Genomic DNA, 27,777 nt, shown 5'->3' with positions numbered 1-27,777 from the left:
CCGTCTTACCCCACTGAGGTGTCTATATTAAAGCACAGCGTGTTCTTGCCACTCCATTGGCTGTACTCCTTCTTTTGGTCATTCTGTGAGACGCTTATTGTGCGTGCACCTCCTGTGGGATGGTATCTTTATGGAGGAGAGAGTCCACTCTCTTCAGAGAAGCAGAGTGAAAGGGATCAGTCAGACAGGGTTGTCACACACCCACCCAGTGCCTCTGATTTGGGGGCTCTTTTCCAGGTGTTCTGCTTGCACTGTGTTTATGTTGGAGCTTAGGTTCTTATCATCGTGACTTGTTATGGAAACTTCACCTTCAGCAGAAGTGAACAAAATGACTGGAGCTTCTGGAAGGCTGCATTTATATCCCCTCTGGAGGGTGACTGGTAGGGGGCCTGGCTCATGCCCCAACCTGCTACTGCTGCCCCAGGGGCTGAAAATACTTTCAGAGCAGTGGGAGTCCTGTTGGTCTCATGCTAAGATCAAAGAGCAACAATCCTGTTGCAATAGTCTCCTCAGAGAAGTGGAGTTTCAGGTGGATAATTCCCTGGTGACCAAGCAGAGCGGAGGGAGTTGCCCATCTTTTCCAGCTCTGGTGGTAGTGATGGCTGGAATTCTCAGTAGCATGGCATGTGGATCACGTTGGTACGGGAGTTTGAAGACAATGAATTGGCCCTTGCATTTGTGGAGCAGAAACTTTTCAGGATTCCCCTGACTTGATCCTGTGCAAGACTGGCACGTAACAGTCTCAGCCTTCCAACCGGGGGACATCTGTGGTGACCAAGGAGCAGAGCCCAGGCTCCAGAGTCATGTTAGATCTGTCCCTCCAACAGATCTGCATCTGCTTCCTATCTTCCCTTATGGTACCCTGGAAATCTCCAAGCGCTGTTCACCTAACACCCAGCCTCACTGCATTCCTCTCAGAGGCACACTGTTGGGAAGACAGGTTCTTTCCTGTCTCTTTGCTTCATTCATCCCTCTTCACTGCAGGAGCGCAGCATTAAGGAGCGTGTCAGCCACGTGCTGCCACCTCGTGTACCTGAGGCACCGGTTGCAGGGGCCTCACCACAGAGGAACATCCTTTGGCATTTGGCGCTGGTTGCTCCCAGCAGTTGCCGAATTCTCTTGCTGCTGCTGCTGCTTCTATGAGCCCCTCTCCCTCATGGAAGCCTTTGGGAGTGGGTGGTGTGAGGACCCGTGATGTGCTCTGATGGAATCCCTGGCACTGAAATGGATTCCACCATAGTACCAAGCCACCAGACTGCCTTGGCGCCATCTTGATAAGCAGGGTTGATGTATGTGTGAGGGTGGGGTTGTACTCCTCTTCCACACCCAATGGTATGGGCTCCTCTCTCTGATTGGCTGGCAGGTGCGCTCCTTGGAGGCCCACATGTACCCTGAGAAGCTCAAGGTGATCGCCCAGCAGGTGCAGCTCCAGCAGCAGCAGGAACAGGTGAGATTGCTGCACCAGGAGAAGCTGGAACGTGAGCAGCAGATGCGAACGCAGGTGAGTGCGCTGACCCCGCCTCCCATCTCCCACCGCCCCAACCCCCTTGAGATCACATGTGGCCCAAACGCTGACCCTGTCCTTAGCTCCTCTGCAGGGAGATTTCAGATGGTTTTGCCCACAGCCTCATGTGCAGGTGTTTAAATCCAAGGGTGTTGGGGGGAGCGGCCCGACGACATGATGCATCTCCCATCAGGAAGACCTTGGAGTCTTTCCATCCTCGGGCTGGCTGGGGCTGAGAGCAAGGCGTTGGCAATGCTCTCGGCTCCAGGGGAGGGGGAAGGGGTGCAGCGCGCATGGCCTTCTCGCATTTCTCCAGCTGGGAGGGGGCGACATGGCAGAGAACTGTCTTCCCAGCTTGCACGCTGAGGGCATCATCTGAAGCTGCTGCTGGGGAAGGACTGGCTCCTGAGTGTGGCTATGGGGGCGGAGGGAGAACCACAGCTTGTAGCTTAGTCCTTTTGCTCTAATCCTCCATCCAGAAGTCTCGGTCACATTCCATAGATCCACCTCTCTCTCTTGCGTAGCAAGGAGCTTTCTTCACCACCAGTGGTGGTCCCACTGGGGAATGACCACGTTGAGGAGGGCCTGGGTTATCATGTTGGATCAGATCTTGTGCCTGGATGCCACTCTGCGGGGGGAGAGCTAAACCTAAGAGAACGTGACCTTTGGCTCTGCTTGGGCCCATGCCAGGTGTGGTCTGGTTAGTACTGGGAGGACAGCTCCGCTGGCTGGAGTGTGATGTCCTCCTAGCAGGTGCAGCATAGTTGGCAGCCAGGTGAGAATCTCCCTGAGTGCTGCCTGGAGGGGTCCATCCAGGAGTAGGGGGAGTTCGTTGCCAGTTCAATCTTTGGCTCTTCTGCTCAGGGTAAGCAGGGGCAGTTCTTGGGTTCTGGTTTGCAGAAGTCTGTCCATGAGAACCTGATAGCTGCCCTCACAACAGACCTGGTCTGTGTTTGGACTAGCAACCTAGCGCTGAAAGCACCTGCTCCACCCCAAGCCAGCCGGTTCCCTCAGGGCTGTCAGTGCTTCTTAGCCTAGTAAGTGCTGACATTACTCCTCCCTCCCCCCCCCCCCCCATTCAGAGCTTCTGACTCGACTCAACGTGTGATGTTGTTTATGGCCCCTCCATGAACTTTCCATAGAAAAGCCTTTCCATGCCCAGAGAAAATGAAATCCTTAATCCTCATGGAAAAGAGCAGGCAGACGGATCATGTGGGCTGTGAATGTCCAGTTTGGCCAGACCAAGCTAGCGTGCTAAGCATCCAGAAGTCAGGACATGCCCAAGTGAAGGTTGCTGCATAATCTGACCCCTGTTCACTCCTTGGGCATTAATGAGCAGTTGAATTGCATGGTCACGTACAAGATTCTTCCTGTAGGTCCTCTGCCTCATTGAGTGCCCTGGCTGTGCAGAGTGTAATGAAAGAGGCAGAGTGGGATGTTACTTTTTAAATCCCCTCAAAGCAATTAGCTCCTTTCTGCAAAGTTGATGGCATGTGCTTTGTTCCCTGTCTTGCCGCCTTCCACATTTTGCAGCCGGTTCCTTCTTGAGCATAGTCTGCAAAGGAGCTCCCTGAAGAAGACTGCTTCGTTGGCCCTCACTCTTGCTCTCTATCAGATCCCAGCATCCCAACGATGCTTGTTGATTCCCTCTCGGTTCCTGTACCCAACTTGTCAGCTCTGGCCTTGGGCTTTTTGGTGCCTGTCTTCTGCAGCGTATTCTGCCTGTTTTTGGTTGGGGACCCTCTTAGTCTTCGATGCTTCCCACTTGTATTGTTGGCGTGCTGGTGCGCCAACACTGAGTGTAGGTGCTCTGGCTAAAAACCTGAGCTGCCAGCCGGAAGGGTGCTTGGTATCGGTGCCTGCTCTGCTGTTTGGCGTCCAGATGTTTTTGTTCTATGGAGCTTGCGCATGCTTCTGCTGTGCCAGTGCTTCCCTGGATGTGCTGGTGCCCTGCTCTCTCTGCAGGAAAGGCATGGGGAAGGAGCCCGCTCAGGAGCTTCAGACCCCGTTAGTGCTGCAGTCCTGACGGTCACATCATTAGGGTCTGCCTTGGAGCCTAACACAACGTGCTGGGGTGCCAGGCACATGTGAACATGTTACCCTGAGCACGTAAGACTCTTGGAGCAAGTCTGCAAGTCCTCCCTGAGGCACCCTAGGGGGAGACCTGTATGTCCAACTCCAGGCTGGGCTGGAGTGCTCTGGGGAGTAACCTCTCTGAACTAAAGCCTGAGTGGGATGAGACAAGTGTGGTTAAAACAGCATTGCTGCTGTCCCTTATTAGTTTAGTGCAGGGTTTGTGCTTTGTGACAGTAATATCCCACTGACCTGACAAAGCTTGTGGAAGCGCCTCTTGGACTTGCTCCTCGTCAGCTTGTCTTGCACAGAAGGGGACTCTCCTATTGCCAGTGACTTCAGCTCGATACAGAGCGAGTGAACGAGGGCCTGAAGCTCAATCTGCCTTATTGCAGGCTCTTCAAGGGAGATTGTTCTCCCAGGGGATCTCCCAATTCCTCCTGAAGGAGGGGATTGTCCGGCCAGCGTGCTTCCGCGTCCGTTTTGGGGAGGCCCTCCTACGCTAACACTTGCCTGAATGTGACACAGGCCATCGAAACGCGTGACAGATACCCGAACGTGCTACACCTGTTTTGTGACGGGCCATAACAAATTGGACATAATGGCTTAATTCCCCAACCAGTTCTTTAAAGGACAGCTCATTGCTGTGTGACTGAACCCAGATTTAAAGAGAACTGGACTAACAAATTCAGTCATGTGCAACCATTGGGGCTCCCTGCTTGAGCCATCAGCTTGGTTTGAACCATGGACTTTGGGATCCCAGCACAGATCTCTACCATTTGAACTAAAGGAGTAACTTATCCTCTCTATGGACCAGCCACCAGATGTGGGGAGTTGGCACATTTTGCTATGTTTTTTATTTTTTGCTAGGTTTGATGGGGTGTTCACCCCACACTGGAAAGGAAGAGGTTAAAAGCAGCCTAGCAGCCAATCAGGGCCCAGCGGGCTTAAATAAAAGAGAGCTGCAGGGCAGAGCTGGGTCAGTTACTTCAGGGAGCCCAAGGAGAGAGGATGGTATTCCTAGTGGGCTGGATGGTAGCACCTTGGACAGAGCAGTTGGTGGGAGGGACTGGAGGAGCTAAGAGGTAACTCCTGGCTAGCTACTGGGACTTGCAGGCTGGAGGCCCTGCAAAGAGGATGAAGAAGGTGCAGGGGGAAAATGGATGGTGACAAGGCCGAGATGTGAAGAGGATACTGCATTTCTAGGAGTGAGGCAAGTCTGTAGGTGGAGAAGATGGTGAGAGAGGCACTACCAGGGGAAGGCATACCAGCTGAGAAAGCTAATACCTGAGATGATTGGCAGGAGGTGCCACTCTGGTGAGTGAACTACGTCACATTAGGCAGCAAGCAAATGCTGGAGCTCAGGAATTCCTGGTCTGATTCCTGGCTCTGAGAGGGGACTTTGATTTAGTAGAGCAATGGTTACAGAAAGCCGAGCCTGTAGATTTGGCACTTCCATTTGGAGAGGCAGGGTGGCTGAATAGATAAGACTTGGATCTACAATATGAGACCTGGGCTTAGTCCCAGTTTTTTGCCTGAAGGGTCCATGTGCAATCTGTTACTATATTGTAAAACGAGGGGCTGATACTTGATTGCCTCCTAGGTTATGAGTGAGGCTCCACTCAGTAATAAGGGCTCTGAAGAGCACTGAAACAGTTTGCTAGAGATGTGAGAGAACTCCTGGCTCCCAGCTCCATGCACTTTCTTCTTGGCTACAGAGTGCTTGGGTGGGCAATCTCCCTTCTCCTCCCCATTTCTCTGCAGGATTACATTGTTGTCTCAGCAGTCCTGAGGAACAGGCAGCTTGGATAATTGGAATGGGGAAAGTCCTGCAAAATGTGGTGTATGTGGGAGCTCTGCGCCGCATGTCAAAAGGTCCTTAGAGTTTGCTGTTAGCTCTAGGAAGGTCTCCTCATTTTAAACCCCATGTGCTGGCAGTGCTGTTACTGAAAGGACTGTGGCTAAGTGTGTGTCTCTCTCTCTGCCTTTCACATTGCCAGGACCTAAGTGAGTTGAATTAAGAAGGCCAAGCCAAGGGTTGAGGCAATGCCTTCACCCCAGCCTGTCCTAGAGATCCATTCCCCAATCACACTGTTGGTGATGGCCTGGTGTTGCTGCTCATTTCAGCTGTGTTGTCTGTTGGGCCACACCTAGACCTTGCTCTCCAAGAGTGAGAATCCTGCACAAATGACTTCTAAGAGAGAGGAAAACTCACTTCCCTTATCGCTCTTTCTCCAGAGCCCTCCGGCAGGATTCCCATGGATGCTTGGAAATTCCCTGTTTTAAGGGTCTACCTTCTCTCGCACACTCCTGGGTTTGTGAATTTCTGAGGCACATTTTTTTTTTTTTTTTTTTTTTTTTTTTTTTTTTTGGTGCATTGATCAACTTGTTTGCTCTTTGTGGGAGCTTTGCCTTCTCGTAGGAATTTTCTGGAATTGTCTGAAGGCATCATTTTACCTTGGCAGTGGGTGGCACATAGCTGCTGGCAGGAAGCCTGGCTTGTACCTTAACCCCCTTCCACTGCTCTTACGAACCAAAGGAGTTCCATCAATCTCCTGCTAAGAGGCAGGAGTGAGAGCCCTGCACAGATAGTATTGGAAGTGAAAGTTCCTCCCCTTGTAATTCTACTTCTCTGCTATCCTCTGTGAAAACGTAAAGATAATTCCCAGTACGTTTCTGGAAATTCACAAATGTATTTTTAAAATGTAACTAATACAAACAGGGTGTCTGATACAGAGGAAATATGTGTTCTAGTTTTGCAGTCAGACAAATGGAACTTTTGAATTTTTGCATACGAATGTAAAACTAAACATAATATACACATTTAGGAGCCAAGTTTCACCTTATTCTCCCTCCCCGCCACCATCCTTTTCTATTAAAAATGAAAACTCTGTTGAAGTGTTTCTCTGTTAACTTACCCTCTCTGTATTCCTGAGAACATGCTACATTTTTAAAATTCAGCTACAACCAGCAATGCTGAGGCCTTCATCATGTTTCAAAAATAGTCCAATCTTTGTCAAAACGACTTCTTTAAAAAATGTGGCTCACTCAGTGCACGTGGCCTCATTCACTGTTCCCCATCACTCCCAGGCACTAATGGACACATTACACAGTTATACCATTGTAGATTTGGACTAACTCCTTTGGTTCAATTACTCCGGATTTACATTGGTGTAACCATGAAGAGAACAAGGCAAGGATCTGCTGGACCTCTGCATGTTCATTGTGTGCTGAGTGAGGTGGTAAGTCTTGTTGAAATCTTTGACCATAAAGACTATAATTTGCAACTCTTCCTTTCTTTAATACTGTCATGCTAAAATACCTACGTGTGCACAGCCTTCCTGAGCAACAGCCGGTAGTTAAAGAGCATGTGAATGAAATTCTTGCAAACCCTGTACTCCATAGGCCACACTCATACCTCCAACAATCCTTCCCCTCTAACAGCTGGTATGCTCATGAAATCAACCTCTCTCTTTCTTCATGTAACCTTTACATTTAATTGTAGAAAATTAAGTTTGTAATGTTCGATTCAGTCTAAGCTGTCTCTTAAGATTGTAGGATTTTGTGGAGGGGTTTTGGACCCCGTCGTCAAGATTTTTGTGCTTGGCCTGAGATGAGATTGTATTTACTCCGAGCACAGATGGTTTTGTCTTGCTTCATCAAGTTCCCTGCTTCAGAAAGGCATATGCACCTCTAACATTTTGGGAGAGGGCTGTTTGCAGCAGCTGAGCCTGTAAGTTGTTCTTTTGATCTTTCTGGGCTCCTAGAACCTGCTCTATTAGCATATAAATCTGGGCGACCTTTTTTAAAAAAGGCACAAGTGAGGTGGGTGTTAAGCCTTGCTCTGTGCCATAGCCTGATGCAAAATTCTAGGCTGTAGGGGGTTGTCATCCTGCTGGAAAGGTGCCCTGTAAGGAACTCAGAATAGCCCCTGAAAAAAAGGGCTACAGCAGAGATCCAGCCATCAGATTTGGCTTTCCCAGATCCTAAGACTCCTAGCAAGGGTAGGGCTCCTCAGGTCCTGGCTGAGTAAAGTGGGTGTGCCCATCAGATTTCATCTGATAAGAGTTACAGCAGCACCCGGTCATGGTTCTGGTGTGTGCTTGTGAAATCCAGGGATGTGGATTAACCCCTACGTACTCCCCCCACAGGCTCCATTGGATCACTTCCTGCGAAGTTCTCTCCAGAACAGTCACCTTCTGGCACCATGGGGATGAGTCCTTCTGCAGACTGGTGGTGTCATCAGAGCTGTAGACCCCACTGCTCAGCTCGGTACTATGGCAGTCTTGGCTCCAAGAGTTACGCACCATCCCGTTCTGCTGTAGTTCCGCCTCGGGGAACCTTGTTCAGGCACAAGAATGGCTTTGGAGCCTCGGCTGTCCTACTGGACAGCCCCAGGATTTGAGAGCTTTAATACACATGGGCACTGTTCACCTTTTAGCCCTATGCTGCTCTTCCTTCTGCATTGACCTTGTCAGGGTTCCCTCCCCACTCTGAACTCTAGGGTACAGATGTGAGGACCCACATGGAAGACCCCCTAAGCTTTATTTCTACCAGCTTAGGTTAAAACTTCCCCAAGGCACAAATTCTTTGCCCTTGGAGGGTACGTTGCTACCACCAAGTGATTTAACAAAGAATCAGGGAAAGGACCACTTGGAGTTCCTATTCCCCCAAAATATCCCCCCAAGCCCTTATATCCCCTTTCCTGGGGAGGCTTGAGAATAATGTCCTAACCAGTTGGTCACAGACCCAAACCCCTGGTTCTTAGGACAATAGAGAATCAGTCAGGTTCTTAAAAGAAGGATTTTATTTAAAAAAAAAAAAAAGGAAATCTCTGTAAAATCAGGATGGAAAATAACTTTACAGGGTAACAAAAAAATTCAAAAACACAACAGAACTTCCTCTAGGCTTAGTTTCAAAGTTACAAAAACCAGGAATAAACCTCCCTCCAGCAAAGGGAAAAATTCACAAGCAAAACAAAAGATAATCTACCACACCTTGCCTGGCTTTTACTCTCAATTTTTGTAATATGAGAGACTTTTAGGATGATTTATAGGAGAAGGAGTTTTCTGACCTGATGCTTCTCTGCTTCCCAAGAGAACACACACAAACAAAGCCTTTCTTCTCCCCCCTCCAAGATTTGAAAGTGTCTTCCCCCCCCCCCATTGGTCCTTTTGGTCAGGTGCCAACCAGGTTATTTGAGCTTCTTAACCCCTTATAGGTAAGGAGGAATTCTAGGCTACCCATAGCTGGATGGTTATGACAGCCTCTTCTACAAGGAGTGAAGCTGAGGTCTTCTCCTAAGGTAATAAAGGTTCCTATGGGGATCCCTCTACTGCAGCTGCCTCCTGAGTCCCTGGAGTAAGTGGTGGTGCTTTTCGGGAGCCGCTTCCTCTTGCGGAGGAGGAAAGGCCTCTGGAGGGACAGTCCTTGAAGGCATCCTCTTGACTCCTCTCGAGATGGGACTGATTCAACTGCTTCCTCCAGCCTTTGGAGCTGTCAGCTGTTGGTGTTTCAAGATCTGCTGGGCAGAGTGCTGTTCCTCTAATAGCCAACCCCAGGAAGCCACTCAGGCCTTTGATGTCTTGGAGCTCCAGGCCAAAAAGAGAACAGCCCTCTCTGGCCACAGGCATCCCTTTTTGAAGGGGACTAAAAGGGTCTGGAACCCTTACCGCCACTTCTGTCGCATGGGAAATGTCTTCGTCCTTCAGGCTAGATTCTAAGGGAGGCTGGCTTTTCTTTTCTTTTCCAGCATCCGACCTTGGGGCTAACTTGTGGCTGCTGCTGCTGCAAATGGAAAGTCTAGAACCAAGGAGGAGTCGTCAGTGTCCAAGTGAGTGGATGTGTTTGGAAGCGAGATTGATCCTTCATCTGCCTGGACTCTGAGGGAAGCCAGTTATGGCCAGATAAATTCTCTCATTCTGGTCCAAAGCTGCCCCTTGAGCAGTATGTTTCCTCAGGACAAAAAAAAATCCCATTCCAGAAGCTCAGACACTGGGTGCCATCCCATGAGTGAATGCTGACGTGCAACTCTTGGAGAGCTGCAGTTACTGGTTAAGTGACTTTCTTTTCTGGAGATGTTCCAGGAGGTGTCTGCTTCCCTCAGGTCTGTCTTTGGTATATCTGGACGTCACTCTCAGCACATGTTCCTGGCTCAGGATTTTTGGTCACTCTGCTGCAGCTCCGGAATAAGCTATGAACTGACCTTTGTGAAAGCACAGATCTCTTCAGCTCAGAGGCAGCTGTGGTCTTGGAAAAGATGAAAGTCCATGGGTGCATCCCTGGGCTTGAGTCTGTCTGTTTTCCACAGGAAATCTTCAGTTAGATTCAATAAGGGACACCTAACTGCAGTCCTCTTCAGGAGCTGGCTGCCTGCAGAGGCCCAGACTATTTAGGAAGCTCTTCTGATCCAATCAAAAGACAAGTCTTGCTCTTTGGCCTCAGCTCCTGGTGGCACCAGAGGACTTCAAACCAGTCCTGGGACACTGAGTCCTCACACTTTGTTTTACCCCTCCCTTTGTGGACCATTCCCAATATTTTCAGGCATGCCAAGCCATTTCTTCAGACTGCTGGTTCCTAGTGCTCATGGAATGCAGGAAGCCATGCTAATAGCCAAGCCCTCTTGCCCTGTTCAAGGATCCCAGTTACACGAAACTGCTCCAGGAGGAGATCTTGGCCCATTGAAAAGTGGGAGCCATAAAAGGAGTACAGGAACCCTAGCAGAGAAACGGCTTGAGTCCCAGTATCCTTATTTGCAAACAAAACTAAGGCCTGCACCCTATTCTAGACCTCAATCCATAGGACAAATACCCAAGGGAAATCCAGTCCTGCTTGCTTTTTCTGGGGAGTGTAACCCCTGCTCTCAGCCCTCAAGACTGGTAGAGGGAGGGCCCTAAACCTTAGTTATTTTATTTCCATATCTCAAGGTAAAAGTCCAGGAAGGCCCTCAGATTCACAGTGTGTAACTATCAACACCCAGGGGTGCCTTTGGGCTGGCATCCCCAGGGCATTGAAGCACTTGGCTGTAGATGCAGCCTCTTTGTGTTGTCAAGACCTGCAGGGGTATCTGGAAGACTAGCTTGTGAAAAGGCAGCGTCAATCAGTGGCTATGGCCCTGGAGTGGGAGTCAGTAGACTTGGGTTCCATACCATACTCTGCCATTCACCTGCTCCCTTGGGCAAGTCACTTCACATCTGCTTTAGTTTGGGGTAATGCTACTTGCCTGTCAGTGTAAGGATCTTTATAGATCTCAAAGTGAAATGTTCTACATACACCTTTTCCCCACTTATCCATACTCTAACGGCGGTGGTGTCCATGCCCTGGGGGAGACTTGCTCTCTCTGCAGATCTGAGACAGACACATCCACCACGGTCCCAACTTGGACTTGATCTTCCTGGGAGTCACCGTAGATTCCGTAAAGGCTCTAGTTGCCTTCCTCTAGGATGTCATCCAGGCTGGTGAGCTAGCCACACCCAGGGTAGGTGGTCCAGTGTAAGATCTGAGTCCTAGGCCTGGCAGCCTGCACAACCCCCCTTTCCCAGTGTCATGGCTGCCAGGTGACAGCCTGGTGTGCCCACCAAGCACTCACCGCGTGGACGTGATCGTTCCCCTTTAGTGTCTTGGAGGCTCTCGACTCTCGTGGACGCTGCCACAGAACATCTTGTAGGAGTGTCCTGCTCGTCAGATGATGAGGAAGATACTTCCAGTCTAGCCTGAGAGCACTTCAACCCACCATCGCCAATGACACGAGTCCTAAAGCATTGCTCATCATGAGCAGTCACTCAGACTCTGGGGCTTGTCTTGTATCTGCAGGTGGGGTCACTAGGAGGTGAATTTGTTTGCTACACATCAGAACAAGCATCCCAAGACCCACCTGAGAGCAGGCAGTGATCCCCAGTGTGGATTGGATCCCTTTTATGCTAGCTTAAACTTTTCTGTTTCCTCTTCTACCCAAATACTGAGTAAGACTTGTCAGGACAGAGCCAGAGTGATTGTCACTGCCCCAGCATGGGTGCGGCAGAAGTGGCTTTCCATTCTCAGAGCTTATGGCTTTGTCCAAATGCCATCCATTCACTCCCTCTTCCTCAAGTCAAGATCTCTTATCCCAGCTGGGTAGTGCATCCAGACCTTGCAGCCTGTGGGGTCTCTGAGGTCAGGGGGACCTGTGCTTATCTCAGGAGATCAGGGGAGTGCTGTTAGATTCCAGAAAGCTGCCTGCTAGGAAAGTACCAAATGGAGCTAGATGCTCAAGGTCAAGGCCTTGACTTTTTGTTTCTTGTCTGTTTTGGACTTCTCCTGTCTCTGCAGTTGCCAGGGTTAGCTTTGACAACACAAAAAGCTTCCTTGGTTGCTATTCCTGCCTCCTGTGTTTCTGTGAAAGGGACCTCCCAGTTTACCCCTCCTCTAGTGAAACCATTAGATGTTCTTGCGAACTTTACCCTTCACTCAGGGGCCGGTTGTTCCATGGGGCATGAACGTGGGGTTATCCAAATTGCCTTGGGCGTCTCCCTGTCTATGCCCCTCATGCTGAAGGGTTTGGAACTGAAATGCTTGCTGACCAATTCCCCTCCTCTGACACCCCCCAAAGACAGGGTGGTGGTTGGGCCTCATCCCAACTTCGGACAAACCGTGTTGGACTTTCATTATGGCCTTTTGATTTCAGTCAGTCGCTGCTGCCTGTCTCCCCCAAAGCCAGCCTTGGGCTGGAGTGTTTGGGATTTTGTGCACCTTGAGGGTTGAGCTGGTAGCTACTGCTCAGAACTATGCAGTGTGGAAAGTCAAACCGGTTTGATCTGTGGCCTCTGGAGAAAAATCTGAGTCAAACTATGTTGTCCCGAAGGCGAAGTGGGTAAAAGTCTGCGTCTATTCCTGTGACAGGCCATCTCGAGATGACTTGCTTAGCATGATGGCAGCTCAGTGGTGTGTTCTGAAATTTAGTAGGGGCTGTTGTCAAATGCCGCAGCAAAGCGGATGCTGCTTTATGGGGCTGAGGCTTGGTCACTTTTCACCTGACAGGGCTTCTTGACCCCTCTCAGCAGAGGTCACTGCTGGCTGCTCTCCTGCAGTGGGGATCTGAGAGAGCTATTGCTGGAAAGGAAGGGATCAGCACAGCTATGCGAGGGCACTGTCCAGAAGTAACTCCTCTCCTTTGAGGTGGTCTCTGCATGTCGTTTCCTCCTCTCTCCTCAGTATGGTGCTGCTGGAAGCCAGCTGGGAAGCAGTGCTGGATCTGGCTAGCTTGCTGGATTTCTGGTTGCAGTACACATTCACGTGGCAGAATTGAAGATTTATTTAATGGAAATTTCTGGCCCTTGTGCTTCTGAAGATAAATGTCCAGACATGAACCAATGCAGAAATTCCGGAGTCTGCAGCCAGCCTGAAACACTAGCTGGGGGAAGTAACTCTCCCACCACCCCTTTAGTCTCATTTGGTGTTAGCTCAGGCTGAGGCATTGGTAAGCAGCACTGATTTTATTACCGATTCTCTACCCAATAGAATGGATAGGGCAGGGGTAGGCAACCTCTGGCACACGTGCCAAAGGCAGCATGTGAGCTGATTTTCAGTGACACTCAGACTGCCGGGTCCTGGCCACTGGTCCGGGGGGGCTCTGCATTTTAATTTAATTTTTTTTTTTAAATGAAGCTTAAACATTTTTAAAACCTTATTTTACATACAACAATAGTTTAGTTATATATTATAGACTTTTAGAAAGAGACCTTCTAAAAATGTTAAAATGTATTACTGGCACGCAAAACCTTAAATTAGAGTGAATAAATGAAGATGTGGCACACCCACTTCTGAAAAGCTGCTGACCCCTGGGATAGGGGCTGGACCATGCCGCTCCTCTTTGTGCCCACAGGGGGCAGTAAGCCCTCAGCAGAGGGGCAGGTTCAGCTGGGAGGGAAGTGTGATCCTAGAGCAGTGACTCTCAAACTTTTGTACCGTGACCCCTTTCACACAGCAAGCCTCTGAGTGTGATACCCCTCCCACCCCCTTCTATTTTAAAGTTTTTAATTTATATTTAACACCATTATAAATGTTGGGAGGCAAAGCAGAGTTTGAGGTGGAGGCTGACAGCTTGTGACCCTCCCCCCAATAACCTCGCAACCCCCTGGGGTCCCGACCCCCAGTTTGAGAACCCCCTGGCCTAGAGCAATGGGCTTGGTGTCAATACCTATGCAGGCTGGTTAGCACCTCAAATGAGAGCCCTCCCTGTGCCCATGGGCTTCAGTCCCCAAGAGCCAGCACTGGAGGGCTAGGATGGAAATGGTTCTGAAATCTGAACATAATAGTTTGGTATTTAGGGGAAATTGGTGACGAGCTTCAGCCCTGCTGATGGGCTTGTTTTGGTGAGGTTCTCAAGGTGCTCTTAGCCATGCAAAAGTTTAGAATCTGTGTGAAGGCTGGGCTTTGCCTCCACAATTCCGGACTCCCCAGATTAGGTGGTGGGGATAGCATAGGCATGGCCCACCATAAAGGTCTGAGCTTAGCCAAACCTACTGCACCCTGGATTTGAGGCTGCCAGCCATGCAAGCCCTGAGAAGGGTGTGTGGGGTCAGACGTTTCCTCAGTCTCCAAAGGGTTCAAGGGAATGAAAGAGTTATGGACTCATTTCAGCCCTCTCCCCTGGCTGGGGGTGTAGTGAATTACCTCTTTTGTCTTTGCTTTTTTTGTCTCCAAATACCTGGACTCAGATCTCATCTCTAATAACAGCAGAATGAATCTCATCTGGCTCCCAAAGCCATCTCTCTGATTTGACACCATGTGGACTGGAATGGAAGGGGTTGTGGGTTGGGATTGAGGGGCACTGGCAGGTCTGCTTGCATCATTTGTCTGCTCCAGTTTATCAATCGTTCTGCCATCCTAGCTGTATAATCCTATAACCTCCTTATTTTTGGAAGTGTCGGGGGTTGCCAGCAGAGTCCAGATTTGTGACCCTTCAGGCACACTGCCAGCCCAGCCTCTGTTCCTTCCCTAAGGCGGCTGGGTGGTGTGGAGGAGGATAGGTAGATTTGTGTTGTGTGTGGAGGGGCTGGTGATGGTGTGTTTTAGTGCTCTAAGGGCCTGACTTTAGGTTGCAGGTGGTTGGATTGTCCCTGGAAGCACCCAGAGGGCAGCTACCCTGCTCTGGAGTACAGTGGAGTTGACAGACTGGTTGTCATTGCAATGTCCTCCTTGTCTAGTGCAGGCTGGTATAGCCATAGAGCTGGTGGGCGGCCAGCAGAGTGCCTGGTTGGAGACCCCAGCTGTGCCCTCTGGGGACTTGCCAGAGCTGTTCACTTGGCTCAGTCCACAGACAGCTTAAGGCTGAGCTCCTACTCAAGGGCAAGGGGTTGACGGCCCTTGTGGAGGGGATGGTTGTGCATGGCAGGCTCCTCCCACAATGTCGGCTGTCGACTGAGTGTTTTCTGGGCATGGAGCCCACGTGTTGGTTCCATTCCCTTTGTTGGGCTGCTGTGACCTGTCCCCTTCGGGGAGCTCCTCCCATTTCCTGTGCCCTGGAGCTCGTGGGCACTGGATTCACCTGTGCTGGAGGCATTGCTAGGCAGCTTCCGTACTCAATGGCGTCTTTCTTTCTCTCCCCAGCTCCTGCCGGCACACGGTCCCCCAGCTCCCACCCATCATCCCACTGTGATTGTACCAGCACCACCTCCTTCCCATCACGTCACCGTGGTAACCATGGGCCCATCCTCTGTAATCAACACAGTCTCTACATCCAGGCAAAATCTGGACACCATTGTTCAGGTACGGGAGCAAATCTGGGAGGGAGGGAGTAGGAGTAACCTGTCAGAAAAAGGGGAGAATTCAGGACAGGGCACCTTCCAAGGCCAGGATTGTCCTTGGTGGGGAGAATTTGGGGGTCCCTGGGGGAATGTCTGGGCTTCTCCCCATAACCCCAACACTGAGCGAATCTCAGTGGTGCTTATGGCTGAGACTCCCATGGGCTCAGACTTGGAGATGGGGTTGCTTAGAGAGGGGTCTGAACAGCATCAGACCTTGCTGTTCCCACCCCGGGTCTGTGGGCAGCATCCCACCTGTGCTTGGCCCTGGGAGACCAGTGATGCTTCCAGGAGAGAAGCAGCACCTCTAGTTCCCTTCTAGGCTGTCTCAGGAGGTCTGCACAGCAGTCGCAGGCATGTTTGCTGCAGGTGGAGGTATATCTGAGAGCTTTAATCTAACTGGCTCAAGCAGCATGGGCTTCAGCCCGGATTAGCTGCTAAAGTACAGTCCGTGATGCTGCAGCTTCCCTGCTCCAGTAACCGAGTGAGCTAGATCAAAGGTAGCTTGGGTACGTGCACACGACCTGCGGTCACACTGCATGATTGCAGCATAACTACATACCCCCGAAGGGTCTGCAAACCCAGCTGTGTGTCTGGTGAGCTGCCAGTGTGGTGCGGAGTGCTGGGGGGTAGCTAAGGGCTGTTGTGCACTGTGCAGGCTGGATATCCCAGCCGCTCCTCAGCATGGTTCAGTTTTGCAGGGGAGGTTGGAACCAGACTGTGTTGGCGTGTTTCTGACCTGGGATGCAGCATGTCTCCATCCAAAGTGCCCAAGGATTGGGCTAGATCATTGGCGCTGCAAAGCAGAATAGTGGCTAACTTTGTTGGAGACCCAGCCCAGAACTACCAGGGGAGGAGAGTGATAGCAGCCTTTCTGCAGGAGACTCCTCCGGAGAACACTGGCACCAGGGGATAAACAGGCATAAGTGGATCGGTTCTTCTCCTGATGCTCTTCTCCCTGCCTCCCCCAGGGATGTAAGCCTCTGTGGCCAGGGTTCCCTCTCCACTCCCCTCACTGTTCCTTCCCCTTGGCAGGCAATTCAGCACATTGAAGGGACGCAGGAAAAGCAGCTGCAGGAGGAGGAGCAGAGGCGTGCGGTCATCGTGACGCCCGTCCGGGCGTGCCTGGAGCCCTCCAATTCAGACACCGCCTCCGACACAGAGGGGGACGACAGTGACTCCATGGATCAGAGCAAGGAAGATCCCTCAGGGGAGGGGGAGCTGCCCTGACACCCCCCAGCCAGTAGCAGGGAAAGGGGTGGGACCCGGGGGAGGGGAATGTCAGAGAATATGCTGAAATTTTTAAAAAATACAATGCGATTTGGGTCTCTTTTATGACCTTTTTCAATACTGTAAATCGGAGTGCTAGAACCAGACACGCTGAAAGTTCATGCTGCAGTTGAAAGCAAACCAGGGGGCGGGAGGGGGTGCTGTCAGTGAACCAGCACTGGGGGAGGGAGGGGGGCTGTTTTTAACTAGAGATGGGCCAAAACTGGAACCCAGGATCTGAACTCAGATGAACTGTTTTGGGGTTCGGGTAACTGGGACCTGGAACCAAATCGCCTGTGGTTTTGTAAAACTCAAATCCGACTTACAGTAATCTTGCAAAAGTAGTCCCGGCTTTATCCAGCACTGGTGCGATGGATAGCACGGCTGGTGCATGGGCTCTAGGCTGTTCATGGGCTGGCCTGAGTTCTTCTTTTTTCTTGTTTGTTGGTAGTTTCTCTATTTTAAAAAAGGGGGAGGGAATTAAAGGGACACCATCAACTGAAGTCCCATGGCACAGAACAAGTTGCCTACTCTCAAGCCGACTAGCGGAGAATAGAGAGGAATGTGTTGAGGTTACTTGGCGCGTTTGGCGATGCTCTGTGTGTGGTCAGTTTCACTACTTCTCCTGCACCACTGGGCACTTCCCCTGAAAGAACCCACACAAATGGCAACAGGGGCGAGAAAACACTTTTTAAAACAGGAAGATGGGATTGTAAGGCCACTGGAAGCATTTGGGGGGTGGGGGAGCAGGTGTAGTACTTGAAAGGACTCTGAACGCGCTTAAAAATTGACTAGATTTCAGTTTGGTGGTGTTGCTTTATATTTAAAAAAAAATAAAAAAAATCCCAACCTTACAAACCCATGTCATTTCCAGTCCCGATGGCAGGAGATGCTCAACAAGACGATATCAACTTCATGTTCTTTATTTTTCCTTTGTTTCCTCCTAAAGCACTTAATCCATTTTGTGGGGTCTGCCCAGTCAGAAGAGTTGTTCTGTTCTGTGATTGTGTCGCTTCTGTTTCTTTTTTCTGTTGTGTTTTGGTTTCCTTTCTCCCCTCCCCGCCCCCTTCCTGTTTGGCTGTAGGTTTAGGCCAGTGTTGTGTAGAGCCTTGTGGGTATTTGGTAGGTTACTCCCCAGCCACAACTGTTTTTCTGTTTTTCTTTCATTTTTTTTGTATTTTTTTTTTTTTACGATTTTCAGGTCTTTGTGTTCATCGAGAAGCTATTATATTTTGTTAAGAAAGTGAAAAAAAAAAAAGGCTTGTGCCTTTGTAAAGAAACAAAATAAAGTTTGTACTTTGTTTTTTAGAATCTCTGCCTAGTGTAAAATCTGTGGGCTATGCATGAGCTATGTAAGTACAGGTGAGGGATGGCTCTGCCTCCCAGAGTGGGCTCCAGTCCTGCAGCTGGTGCCTGGAAGTCCATGCATCTTCTACACCACGTGTCCCATCGCTGGCCCAGGAACTGCCACCTGGCCGCTCGTTCAACCTCTGCAGAATTTTGACTTCCACTTGCCATGAGCCTCTAGCCTGAATGGCTGTGAAGAAAACCTTTTGAAATGGGAATCCACTAACCTGATAGTATTGTTACCTGTGTCTGCAGCCAGCTTGAAACCCTGGCTCCAGGAGGTGTGAACTCCCCCTCCACTCATAATCCAAACTGCGTGTTAATGCTAAAACGCAGTCATTTTCTGTGCCAGTGGTAACTATTCAGTTGCTGATCACTTACGCGGGTGAGATGAGATGGGTTAAGAATGAAATGCAGAGAGAGGAGAGCCGCGGGCAGGGAATTGGGGGAGAGAGGATGAGGAATGGAGAGAACCTGAGGGGAAAACTAATGCAGACTGAGTAATGTGGTGGTGAAGTACTCCCCAGGTAGGTCCAGCTCCTTAGCTGCTGTAAATCAGCATCATTTTATTGACTTCAATGGGGCTACACCAGTTTAAACCTATTGAGGAATTGGCCTATGATACCTGATAGCTAATCTTTGTTATCTCACAGAGGCCGTGATAGTCCACCCCTTAATTTTGTGCCAGCTCCTGCTGCCTTCGGGAACTCTGCTGTGGGTAGATGATGGGACCTGTCGTAAACTTCCTCCTCTCCCGCTCAGGGTTGTGAATCTGAGCCACTCCCTTGGCCTTGCCTTCACGCTAAGATTTTCAAAAATAGCTGCCTCAAGTGAGCGAGCTGCCTGATCCAAGAGCCCTGTGCATCTGCACCTCCCTTTCCTGCCCCTGAGCTGCTGGGTGCTCAGCACTCATGGACATTCAGCTCCTCTGTCAGCCTAACTTCTTGAAGATCTGTGTCACTCAGGCTGTGTGTGTGGTGTGGCAGATGGACATAGCCACTTGATTGCTGCTCCTGTGCGTGCTCCCACGCTTGCTCTTGCAGCTATAGCCATGACTTTGCCATCCTGTTACTGGATCCTTGGGGGACACCCAAATAAGCTGCGTTTTGAAATGCATTACAGCCCCCTCTCTCCCCTTTATATGAAATGAGTAAGGTTTACAAATCATTCAATAAAAGAACCTTCTCTGTCTTCAGGTTTTGCACAGCTGCACATCACTGTAGCATTGGTGCACCTACTGCACAACAGATGAGCAATAGCAAAGTCCCTAGTGAACTCTCTGGCTCTTCACCCCCTGTGGGGGTTAGTGGAAGCCCTGCTTGGGATATGCTCTAAATTTTTGATGGGAAGGAGGGGGTGCAGTGGTTAGGGTGACAGAGGAAGTTTTCAAGTGACCAGCCACCACACTCACCTTGTCTTCAGAAGTTCATTCTGTCGGATGCCCTTGACTGAGAATGCTTTGACTGCCTTTCGTGTAGTTTGATCTGTATTACCCCAGCCTCTAAGTCTCCTGCTTCCGTGGCCCCTTGGTATGGGTAGGGCCCAGCACTGGGGCGCTGTAGAAATCCAGCGACCTGGCAGCAGCAACCAGATCAATTTAGTGAGCCCTGTGAATGTGGTGACTTAGCCCTGGTCTACACTACAAGTTTAGGTTGAATTTAGCAGCCTTGGATCGATTTAACCCTGCACCCGTCCACACAACGAAGCCATTTTTGTCAACTTAATGGGCTCTTAAAATCTATTTCTGTTCTCCTCCCTGATGAGGGGATTTGTGCTGAAATAGACATCGCCGAGTCGAATTTGGGGTAGTGTGGATGCAATTCGATGGTATTGGCCTCCAGATGCTATCCCAGAGTGCTCCAGTGTGACCGCTCTGGACAGCACTCTCAATTTGGATGCACTGGCCATATTTTGCAAAAATATTTGCAAAAATCTCCAAGGGCATGAAGGACAGAGGCTATAACAGGGACCCGCGCAGTGCTGTGTGAAACTTAAGGAGCTCAGGCAAGTCTACCAAAAAACCACAGAGGCAAATGCCTGTTCGGGGTCAGAGCCCCAGATATGCCGCTTCTATGATGAGCTGAATGCAATTTTAGAGGGTGCCCCTACAACTATCCCACACCTGTACGTGGACTCCTGCAAGGGAGTGATGATTTTGGGGACGAGGAAGATGATAGTGCGCACACCAGGCAAGTGGAGAAACCGTTCTCTCCGACAGCCAGGAACTGTTTATCACCCTACAGCCAATACCCTCCCAACCCGGGCTCCCGGACCTTGAAGGCAGAGAAGGCACTTCTGGTGAGTGTACCTTTGTAAATATAATACGTAGTTTAAAAGCAAGCGTGTTTAATGATTGATTTGCCCTGAAGACTTGGGATGCATTTGTGGCCAGTATAGCTACTGGAAAAGTCTGTTAACGTGTCTGGATGGAGTGGAAATCCTCCAGGGACATCTCAAAGAAGTTCTCCTGGAGGTTACTCCCAAAGCTTTTGCAAAAGGTTTCTGGGGACGGCAGCTTAATTGCGTCCTCCATGGTAGGACACTTTACCACGCCAGGCCAGTAGCACATAGTCTGGACTCGTTGCATAAGAAAGCATGGCCATGTGTGGTCCTGGTGTTTGCTGGCAGTCAAGCAACATCTGTTCTTTATCTCTCTGTGTTATCCTCAGGAGAGTGATATCATTCATGGTCACCTGGTTGAAATAGGGGAATTTTATTAAGGGGACATTCAGAGGTGGCCATTGCTGTTGGGCTTTTGCCTGTGGCTGAAAAGAAATCATCCCCACTGTTAGCCACACGGTGTGGGGAGGGGTGAAGCGATCATCCCAGAGAATTGGGTGTGTGTGTGTGTGGGGGGGGGGGGGGGTTAGTTGGGTTTGTGCTGCACTTTAACCCGAAAACATCAGCCCCTCCTTTTAAATGGCCATTGTCTTTTTTTTTCAGTTTTACTCTCCCTTTTTTTTTCCCCTCCTGCAGCTGCAAATGTTTCAATGATGCCAATAGCATCTCATAAGAAGGCGAAAAAAAATGCACTCACGATGAAATGTTCTCAGAGCTCATGCAGTTCACCCGCACTGAAAGAGCCCAGCAAAATGCCTGGAGGCAGACAATGGCAGAGTCCAGGAAAGCATAAAATGAACGCGAGGACAGGAGGGACGCGCGAGAAGATAGATGGTTGGAGCAACAGGAGAGGTGGCGGCAGCATGATGAGAGGCGGCAGGATGCAATACTGAGGCTACCGGAGGATCAAACTGATATGCTCTGGCGTATGGTTGAGCTGCAGGAAAGGCACAGACCGCCACTGCAGCCCCTGTGTAATAACTGCCCTCCTCCCCAAGTTGCCCAAGAATGTGGGGGTGGGGGTGTGTGCTCTGGGCACCCAACCACTCCACCCCAGAGGATTGCCCAAGCAACAGAAGGCTGGCATTCAATAAGTTTTGAAGTGCAGTGTGGCCTTGTCCTTCCCTCTTCCCCACCTCACCCGGCGCTTCCCTCCTCCCCCACCCCTCCTGGGCTACCTTAGCAGTTATCTCCCTATTTGTGTGACGAATTAATAAAGAATGCATGAATTTGAAACAACAATGACTTTATTGCCTCTGCAAGTAGTGATCGAAGGGGGGAGGGGAGGGTGGTTGGCTTACAGGGAAGTAGAGTGAATCAAGGGGGCGGCTTTTCATCAAGGAGAAACAAACCGAACTGTCACACTGTAGCCTGGTCAGCCATGAAACTGGTTTTCAAAGCTTCTCTGATGCGCAGCGCGCCCTGCTGTGCTCTTCTAACCGCCCTGGTGTCCGGCTGCGTGTTATCAGCGGCCAGGCGATTTTCCTCAACTTCACATCCTGCCATAAATGTCTTCTCCCTTACTCTCACAGATATTGTGGAGCACACAACAAGCAGCAATAACAATGGGAATATTGGTTTCGCTGTGGTCTAACCGAGTCGGTAAACCGCACCAGCACATTTTTAAATGTCCAAATGCACATTCTACCACCATTCTGCATTTGCTCAGCCAATAGTTGAACAGCTCATTTTCTACTGTCCAGGTTGCCTGTGTTGTGTAGGGTTTCATGAGCCATGGCATTAAGGGGTAGGCTGGGTCCCCAAGAATAACTATAGGCATTTCAACATCCCCGATGGTTACTTTCCAGACCAGAAAATAAGTCCCTTGCTGCAGCTTTTCAGACAGATCAGAGTTCCTGAAGATGCAAATGTCATGTACCTTTCCGGGCCATCCCACGTTGATGTTGATGAAACATCCCTTGTGATCCACCAGTGCTTGCAGCACCATTGAAAAGTACCCTTTTCAGTTTATGTACTGGCTGCCTTGGTGCTCCAGTTCCAAGATAAGGATATCCGTTCTACCTATCACCCCACCACAGTTAGGGAATCCCATTGCAGCAAAGCCATCCACTATGACCTGCACATTTCCCAGAGTCACTACCCTTGATAGCAGCTGGTCAGTGATTGCGTTGGCTACTTGGATCACAGCAGCCCCCACAGTAGATTTGCTCACTCCAAATCGATTCCTGACTGACCAGTAGCTGTCGGGCATTGCAAGCTTCCAGCAGGCTATTGCCATTCACTTGTGAACTGTGAGGGCTGCTCTCACCTTGGTATTCCTGTGTTTCAGAGCAGGGGAAAGTAAGTCAGAAAGTGCTCTTACGCGTGCGAAAGTTTCACAGCCACGGAGAATCATCCCAGACCCGCAACACTATGCGGTCCCACCAATCTGTGCTTGTTTCCTAGGTTCAGAATCAGCGTTCTGTGGCATGAGCAGGGCCAGTGCAAAGACACGGAAAGGGATAGCTCAGTGATTTTTGAGCATTGGCCTGCTAAACCCAGGGTTGTGAGTTCAATCCTTGAGCGGGCCATTTAGGGATCTGGAGCAAAAATTGGGGATTGGTCCTGCTTTGAGCAGGGGGTTGGACTAGATGACCTCCTGAGGTCCCATCCAACCCTGATATTCTATGATTTTATGATATTTTGCACCCCAGGCGAAACTTCCACCTTGCGCCCCCCTGCCCTGCACATTGGTTCATTGAAAGGGAAATCCCAATGAGCCTTTATAGACCCCAGGGGCTGCTCCCCAGACCAGGTTTCCCCCCTCCCCCTGCCTGAACTCCCCTGGAGGGTTCACAGCCCCCCCATGAGCCCTTCCCTCCCCAACCCGGCAGCCCCCACCCCAAGTCCACTCACTGGCTTTGCCAGACTTGGGCCACTGCAGCAGCTTGGAAGGGAGGAGCCGCCTTCTGGAGGCAGCGGAGAGCCAGAGCGTCCCGCTTGCGGCGGTGGCGGCGAGCCCCAGCCATGGAGGAGCTGGCATGGGGCAGGGAGGCAGCAGCCCTGCAAAGGTGGTGGTGCCACTAGCGGGGAGCAGCCTGCCCCCAGTCCCTCCTGCCCAGGCTGTGGCCTGGCACCCCCCCCGGGGCCCCCATGTGCCCCCCGGCTCCACCCTTGCCTATAAACAATCAAAAAAGAGGATGCGGGGGGAGAGCCCTGCCCCCATCCACTCCCTCCCACTTCCTGCCCCCCTCAGAACCCCCAACCCCCTCAGCTCCTTGTCCCCTGACTGCCTGCTCCTGAGACCCCTGCCCCTAACTGCCCCCCAGAACCACACCCCCTACCTAAGCCTCCCTGTCCCTTGTCCCCTGACTGCACCCTCCTGAGACCCCCCCACCCTAACTGCCCCCCTAGGACCCTACCTGTCCCCTGACTTCCCCAACCCTTATCCATACCCCTGCTCCCAGACAGACCCTGGGACTCCCACGCCCCATCCAACCACACCCCTGCCAGGCCCCCCCAGAGCTCCTGACCCATCCTACCCTCCCCCTGCTCCCTGACTGCCCCCGGCGGGACGCCCCTTACCACGCCCGTGCTGGTCAGACGCTGGCTCCACGTGGAGGCAAAACTCGCTGCCGCGCGCACAGCCCCTCCCCCGCAAAGTGCTGAGGCAGCGGGAGGGGCGGCGGCGGCGGCGGCGGCGGCGGCTCACGTGCCCAGGAGCCACAGAGCCCGAACGTGGCGAGGAGGGAGCCGGGGGGGCGCAGGCATCTGCTGCAGCCTGCAGGAGCCCCCAGGGGCGGGAGGGCGCCCAGCTGCAGCTGGGGCTGGGGGGGCGCGGCTGCTCCCCGCTAGCGCCGCCGCCGCCGCCGCCGCCTTTGCAGGGCTGCTGCCCCCTGCGCCGCGCCGGCTCTTCCATGGCTGGGGCTTGCTCCCCCCCGCAAGCCGATGCCCTGGCTCTCCGGTGCCTCCCTGCCGAGCCGGGGCACCGCTTTTTGGCGCCCCCAACCACTTGGCCTCCTAGACGACCGCCTAGTTCCCCTAGTGGTTGCACCGGCCCTGGGCATGAGCCTGCCCCATTGTCACCAGGATGGCCAAATTGCTGGGGCCCGTGCTTTAAGAGAAGTCTGTGTCCATGGCCTCATCACTCTCATCACCCCGCTGCCGTCACCTCCTCACCTGCTTTTGCAGGTTCTGGTTCTGCATATGCTGCATGATAATGAGCGAGGTGTTTACAATGCTCATAACTGCCGCAGTGATCCGAACGGGCTCCATGCTTGCCGTGGTATGGTGTCTGCAAGAGAGCAGAGTTGCAGGGGAAGCGGTGGTTGGATGACCAGTTTTGCAGACCTACTGCACTGTCTGCTGCCAGGGCACAACAGCTGAGCAGGCTGCACGCTTGCCATGGTATGGTGAGACAAGAGCAGCCTAGCAGAGTTGCAGCAGAATCGGCGGATGACGATGGTCATGTAGAGGACCTGCGAGACCACCAGGAGAGCAGAGATGACAATGGTTTGCAGCCCTACTGCACCGTCTGCTGAAAACAGTATGGCGCCCGCACAGCAAAAAGGCGCAAAACGATTGTCTGCCGTTGCTTTCACGGAGGGAGGAGTGACTGATGACATGTACCCAAAACCACCTGCGACAATGTTTTTGCCCCATCAGGCATTGGGAGCTCAACCCAGAATTCCAATGGGCAGCGGAGACTGCGGGAACTGTGGGAGAGCCACCCACAGTGCAATACTCCGAAAGTCGACGCTAGCCACGATAACTATGGACGCACTCCGCCAACTTAATGCGCTTAGTGGGGACACACACAATCGACTCTATAAAATCGCTTTCTAAAAAATCGACTTCTATAAATTCAACCTAATTTTGTAGTGTAGACCTACCCTTAGTGGGAGTCTGCGACTGGCACGGAGAACAATGGTAGCAGAGCCATGGTTTCCATCCATGTGGGATGGAGATTCCTGGGCCTCAGGGTAGCAAGTCCTTGCAAAGCCCTGAGACATCCTAACAGTCCCACACTAGCTCTGACTAATGGCATTCAGCTCCATTGTAGACCATGGCTGAATCCTACTGGATCAAGACCCTGGCCTCAGCTCATCACTCTGAGCCAGGGCACTGCGCCCCAACCCAGTCTGGGACCTGCTGCCGGGCAGAGATCTGTAGATGTGTCCCTGAGCCAGTGGCTATCTGTCTACAATGCAAAAGGTTTGCAATGTGGTGCGCTCAGGCCCAGCCCTTGACTTGCATTGGACCCAGGCAGCTTGGCTGCCTGCCTCCACCTGCCTGAGGGCAGCGCACAGACCCACCCCATTCGGGCATGTTGCACAGTGTGAGGTGGTCGAAGATAAGCAGCCTCTCTGCAGCCCCTGGTCATTGGGTTGCCCAGGGCTTAGCACTTCAGAAGTCTCCCAGCAAGAGGCCCCTAGGTCATGGAATATTAATGAGCCCTGTCCAAGCTGCTAAAGTCCTTTATGAACCGTTCTGGTTCTCTTACACGGGAGGCTATTTTCCAGCCAGCTGGGACTCTTCGAATGAGTGAACTTCAGGCCTGAGCTCCTGACTATCACTATCTACCAGACTTACAAGGATGAGCGGATGTGGAACACAAGCCAGAATAGGGAAAGAACACATTCAAGAATATTTAGACGGAAGACGTACTCAAGTCACTAGAGCAAGAGGAAATCCACTCTAGGGTACTTAAGGAACTAGCTGAAGCACTCTCAGAACCATTGGCTATTATCTTTGAGAACTTCTGGAGGCCCCAGAGGACTGGAGAAGGGCAAACATAGTTCCTATCTTTAGAAAGGGGAACAAAGAGAACCTGGGGAATTATAGACTAGTCAGCCTGACTTTGATACCTGGAAAGATACCGGAACAAATTATTAAACAATCAGTTTGTAAGCACCTAGAGGATTAGAAGGTGATAAGTAATAACTAACACAATTTGTCAAGAACAAATCATGCCAAATCAGCCTAATTTCCTTCTTGACAGAGTTACTGGCCTAGTGGATGGGAAGAAAGCTGAAGATGTGATATACCTTGTTTATTTGGAGTAAGGTTTTTGGCACAGTCTCACAGGCTGTTCTCATAAGCAAACTAGGGACATATGGTTTAGATCAGGGGTTGGCAACCTTTTAGAAGTGGTGTGCCGAGTCTTCATTTATTCACTTTAATTTAAGGTTTCGCGTGCCAATACTACATTTTAATGCTTTTTAGAAGGTCTCTCTCTCCATAAGTCTATATATTATATAACTAAACTATTGTTGCATGTAAACAAGGTTTTCAAAATGTTTAAGAAGCTTCATTTAAAATTAAATTAAAATGCTGATCTTACATTGCCGGCCCGCTCAGCCCATTGACAGCCTGGGGTTCTGTTCACCTAGGCTGGCAGCGGCCTAAGCGGGGCCTGCGGCTGGGACCCCGGCTGGCAAGGGTCTGGCAGCCAGAACCCCAGACTGGCAGCGGGCTGAGAGGGGCCAATGGCCGGGACCCCAGACCAGCAATCGACTGAGCGGCTCAGCCCGCTGCTGGTCTGGGGTTCTGTCCACCGGCTCCTGCCAGCCAGGGTCTCGGCTGCTGGCCCCGCTCAGCCCGCTGTCAGTCTGGGGTCCTGGCCTTGTCCACATAGAGTAGGTACCTACTTTCTCCCTGGTTCTGGCCCATTCTCTTCCTCTCTTTGCACTGAGATGAGGGTGGGTGTGCACTGAGAACAGGGCTGGGGGTGAAGGAGCAGGCTGGGGGTTGGGTTGCAGGGTCTGGCCAGGGGCTAGAATGAGGGAGGGGGCTCAGGGTTGGGGCAGGAGGTTTGGATGTGGAGTGCTTACCTGGGTAGCTCCCATTTGGTGCGAGAGGTGCAGGTGGGAATGTGTGTGTGTGTGTATGTGCAGGAGCTCCTGTTTGGTGCTCAAGGTGGGGGTGAGGATGTGGATGTGGGGGGTGCAAGAGTTAGGGCATGGGGTGTGGAGGGGCTGGGTATGTGTGGGAGTGCAGGAGTCAGGGCAGGGGGCTGGGGGGCTAGGTATGTATGGGGGGTGCCGGAGTCAGGGCTGGGGTTGTGGGGGGGTGCAGGGGTCAGGGCATGGGGCTGGGGTGTGGTGGGTGCAGCGGTGGGGGCAGAGGGCTGGATATGTGTGAGGAGAGTTCATGGGTCAGGGCAGAGCGGCTGAGCGGCTCACGACAGGGGGCTGGAGGGGATATGCCGATTTCTCTCCCTTCCCCAATGTCCCCGGAGCAGAGAGCCTGCTGTTGCTCTGCTTTTCCCTCTCCCTCTCTGTAGCAAGGGCCATCAGCTGATCCGCTGCAGGGAGGGAGAGGAGGAGGGGCAGGAACCCAGCACGCTGGGGGAAGACGCGGCGGGAGGGGGAAGCTTACCTGCCCTTCAAGGAGAGAATGGTGGGCAAGGGCAGCGAAGAGTGGGCTGGGCCGGGCAGGATTTTTAATTGCACGCTGCTGTCCCCGGCAGACAGCAGCATGCCATTAAAAATTGGCTCACGTGCCATCTTTGGCATGCGTGCC

General features: G+C 51.5%; 1 protein-coding gene across 3 annotated transcripts in view; it reads left to right on the top strand.

Moving 5' to 3' along the window:
- The window catches only part of TFAP4 (transcription factor AP-4), a 34,108-nt gene extending 17,007 nt beyond the window's left edge, over nucleotides 1–17,101 (top strand). Inside the window, exons 5-7 of one of the 3 annotated variants that reach the window (XM_038420375.2) lie at nucleotides 1,364–1,447; nucleotides 15,164–15,322; nucleotides 16,393–17,101. In XM_038420375.2, the coding sequence (XP_038276303.1) occupies nucleotides 1,364–1,447; nucleotides 15,164–15,322; nucleotides 16,393–16,587 (438 nt within the window). In that variant the 3' untranslated portion in view covers nucleotides 16,588–17,101. Of the gene's footprint in view, nucleotides 1–1,363; nucleotides 1,502–15,163; nucleotides 15,323–16,392 lie in introns of all 3 variants that reach the window. The other 2 variants (XM_038420374.2, XM_038420376.2) reach the window with 2 other exon arrangements.
- The last annotated feature ends 10,676 nt before the right edge of the window (nucleotides 17,102–27,777 follow it).

This window comes from Dermochelys coriacea, chromosome 10 (assembly GCF_009764565.3).
Source record: "Dermochelys coriacea isolate rDerCor1 chromosome 10, rDerCor1.pri.v4, whole genome shotgun sequence".
Taxonomy (NCBI): domain Eukaryota; kingdom Metazoa; phylum Chordata; order Testudines; family Dermochelyidae; genus Dermochelys; species Dermochelys coriacea.
The sequence above is the reverse complement of the archived record's forward strand: the minus strand, read 5'-3'. Positions and strand labels throughout refer to the sequence as shown.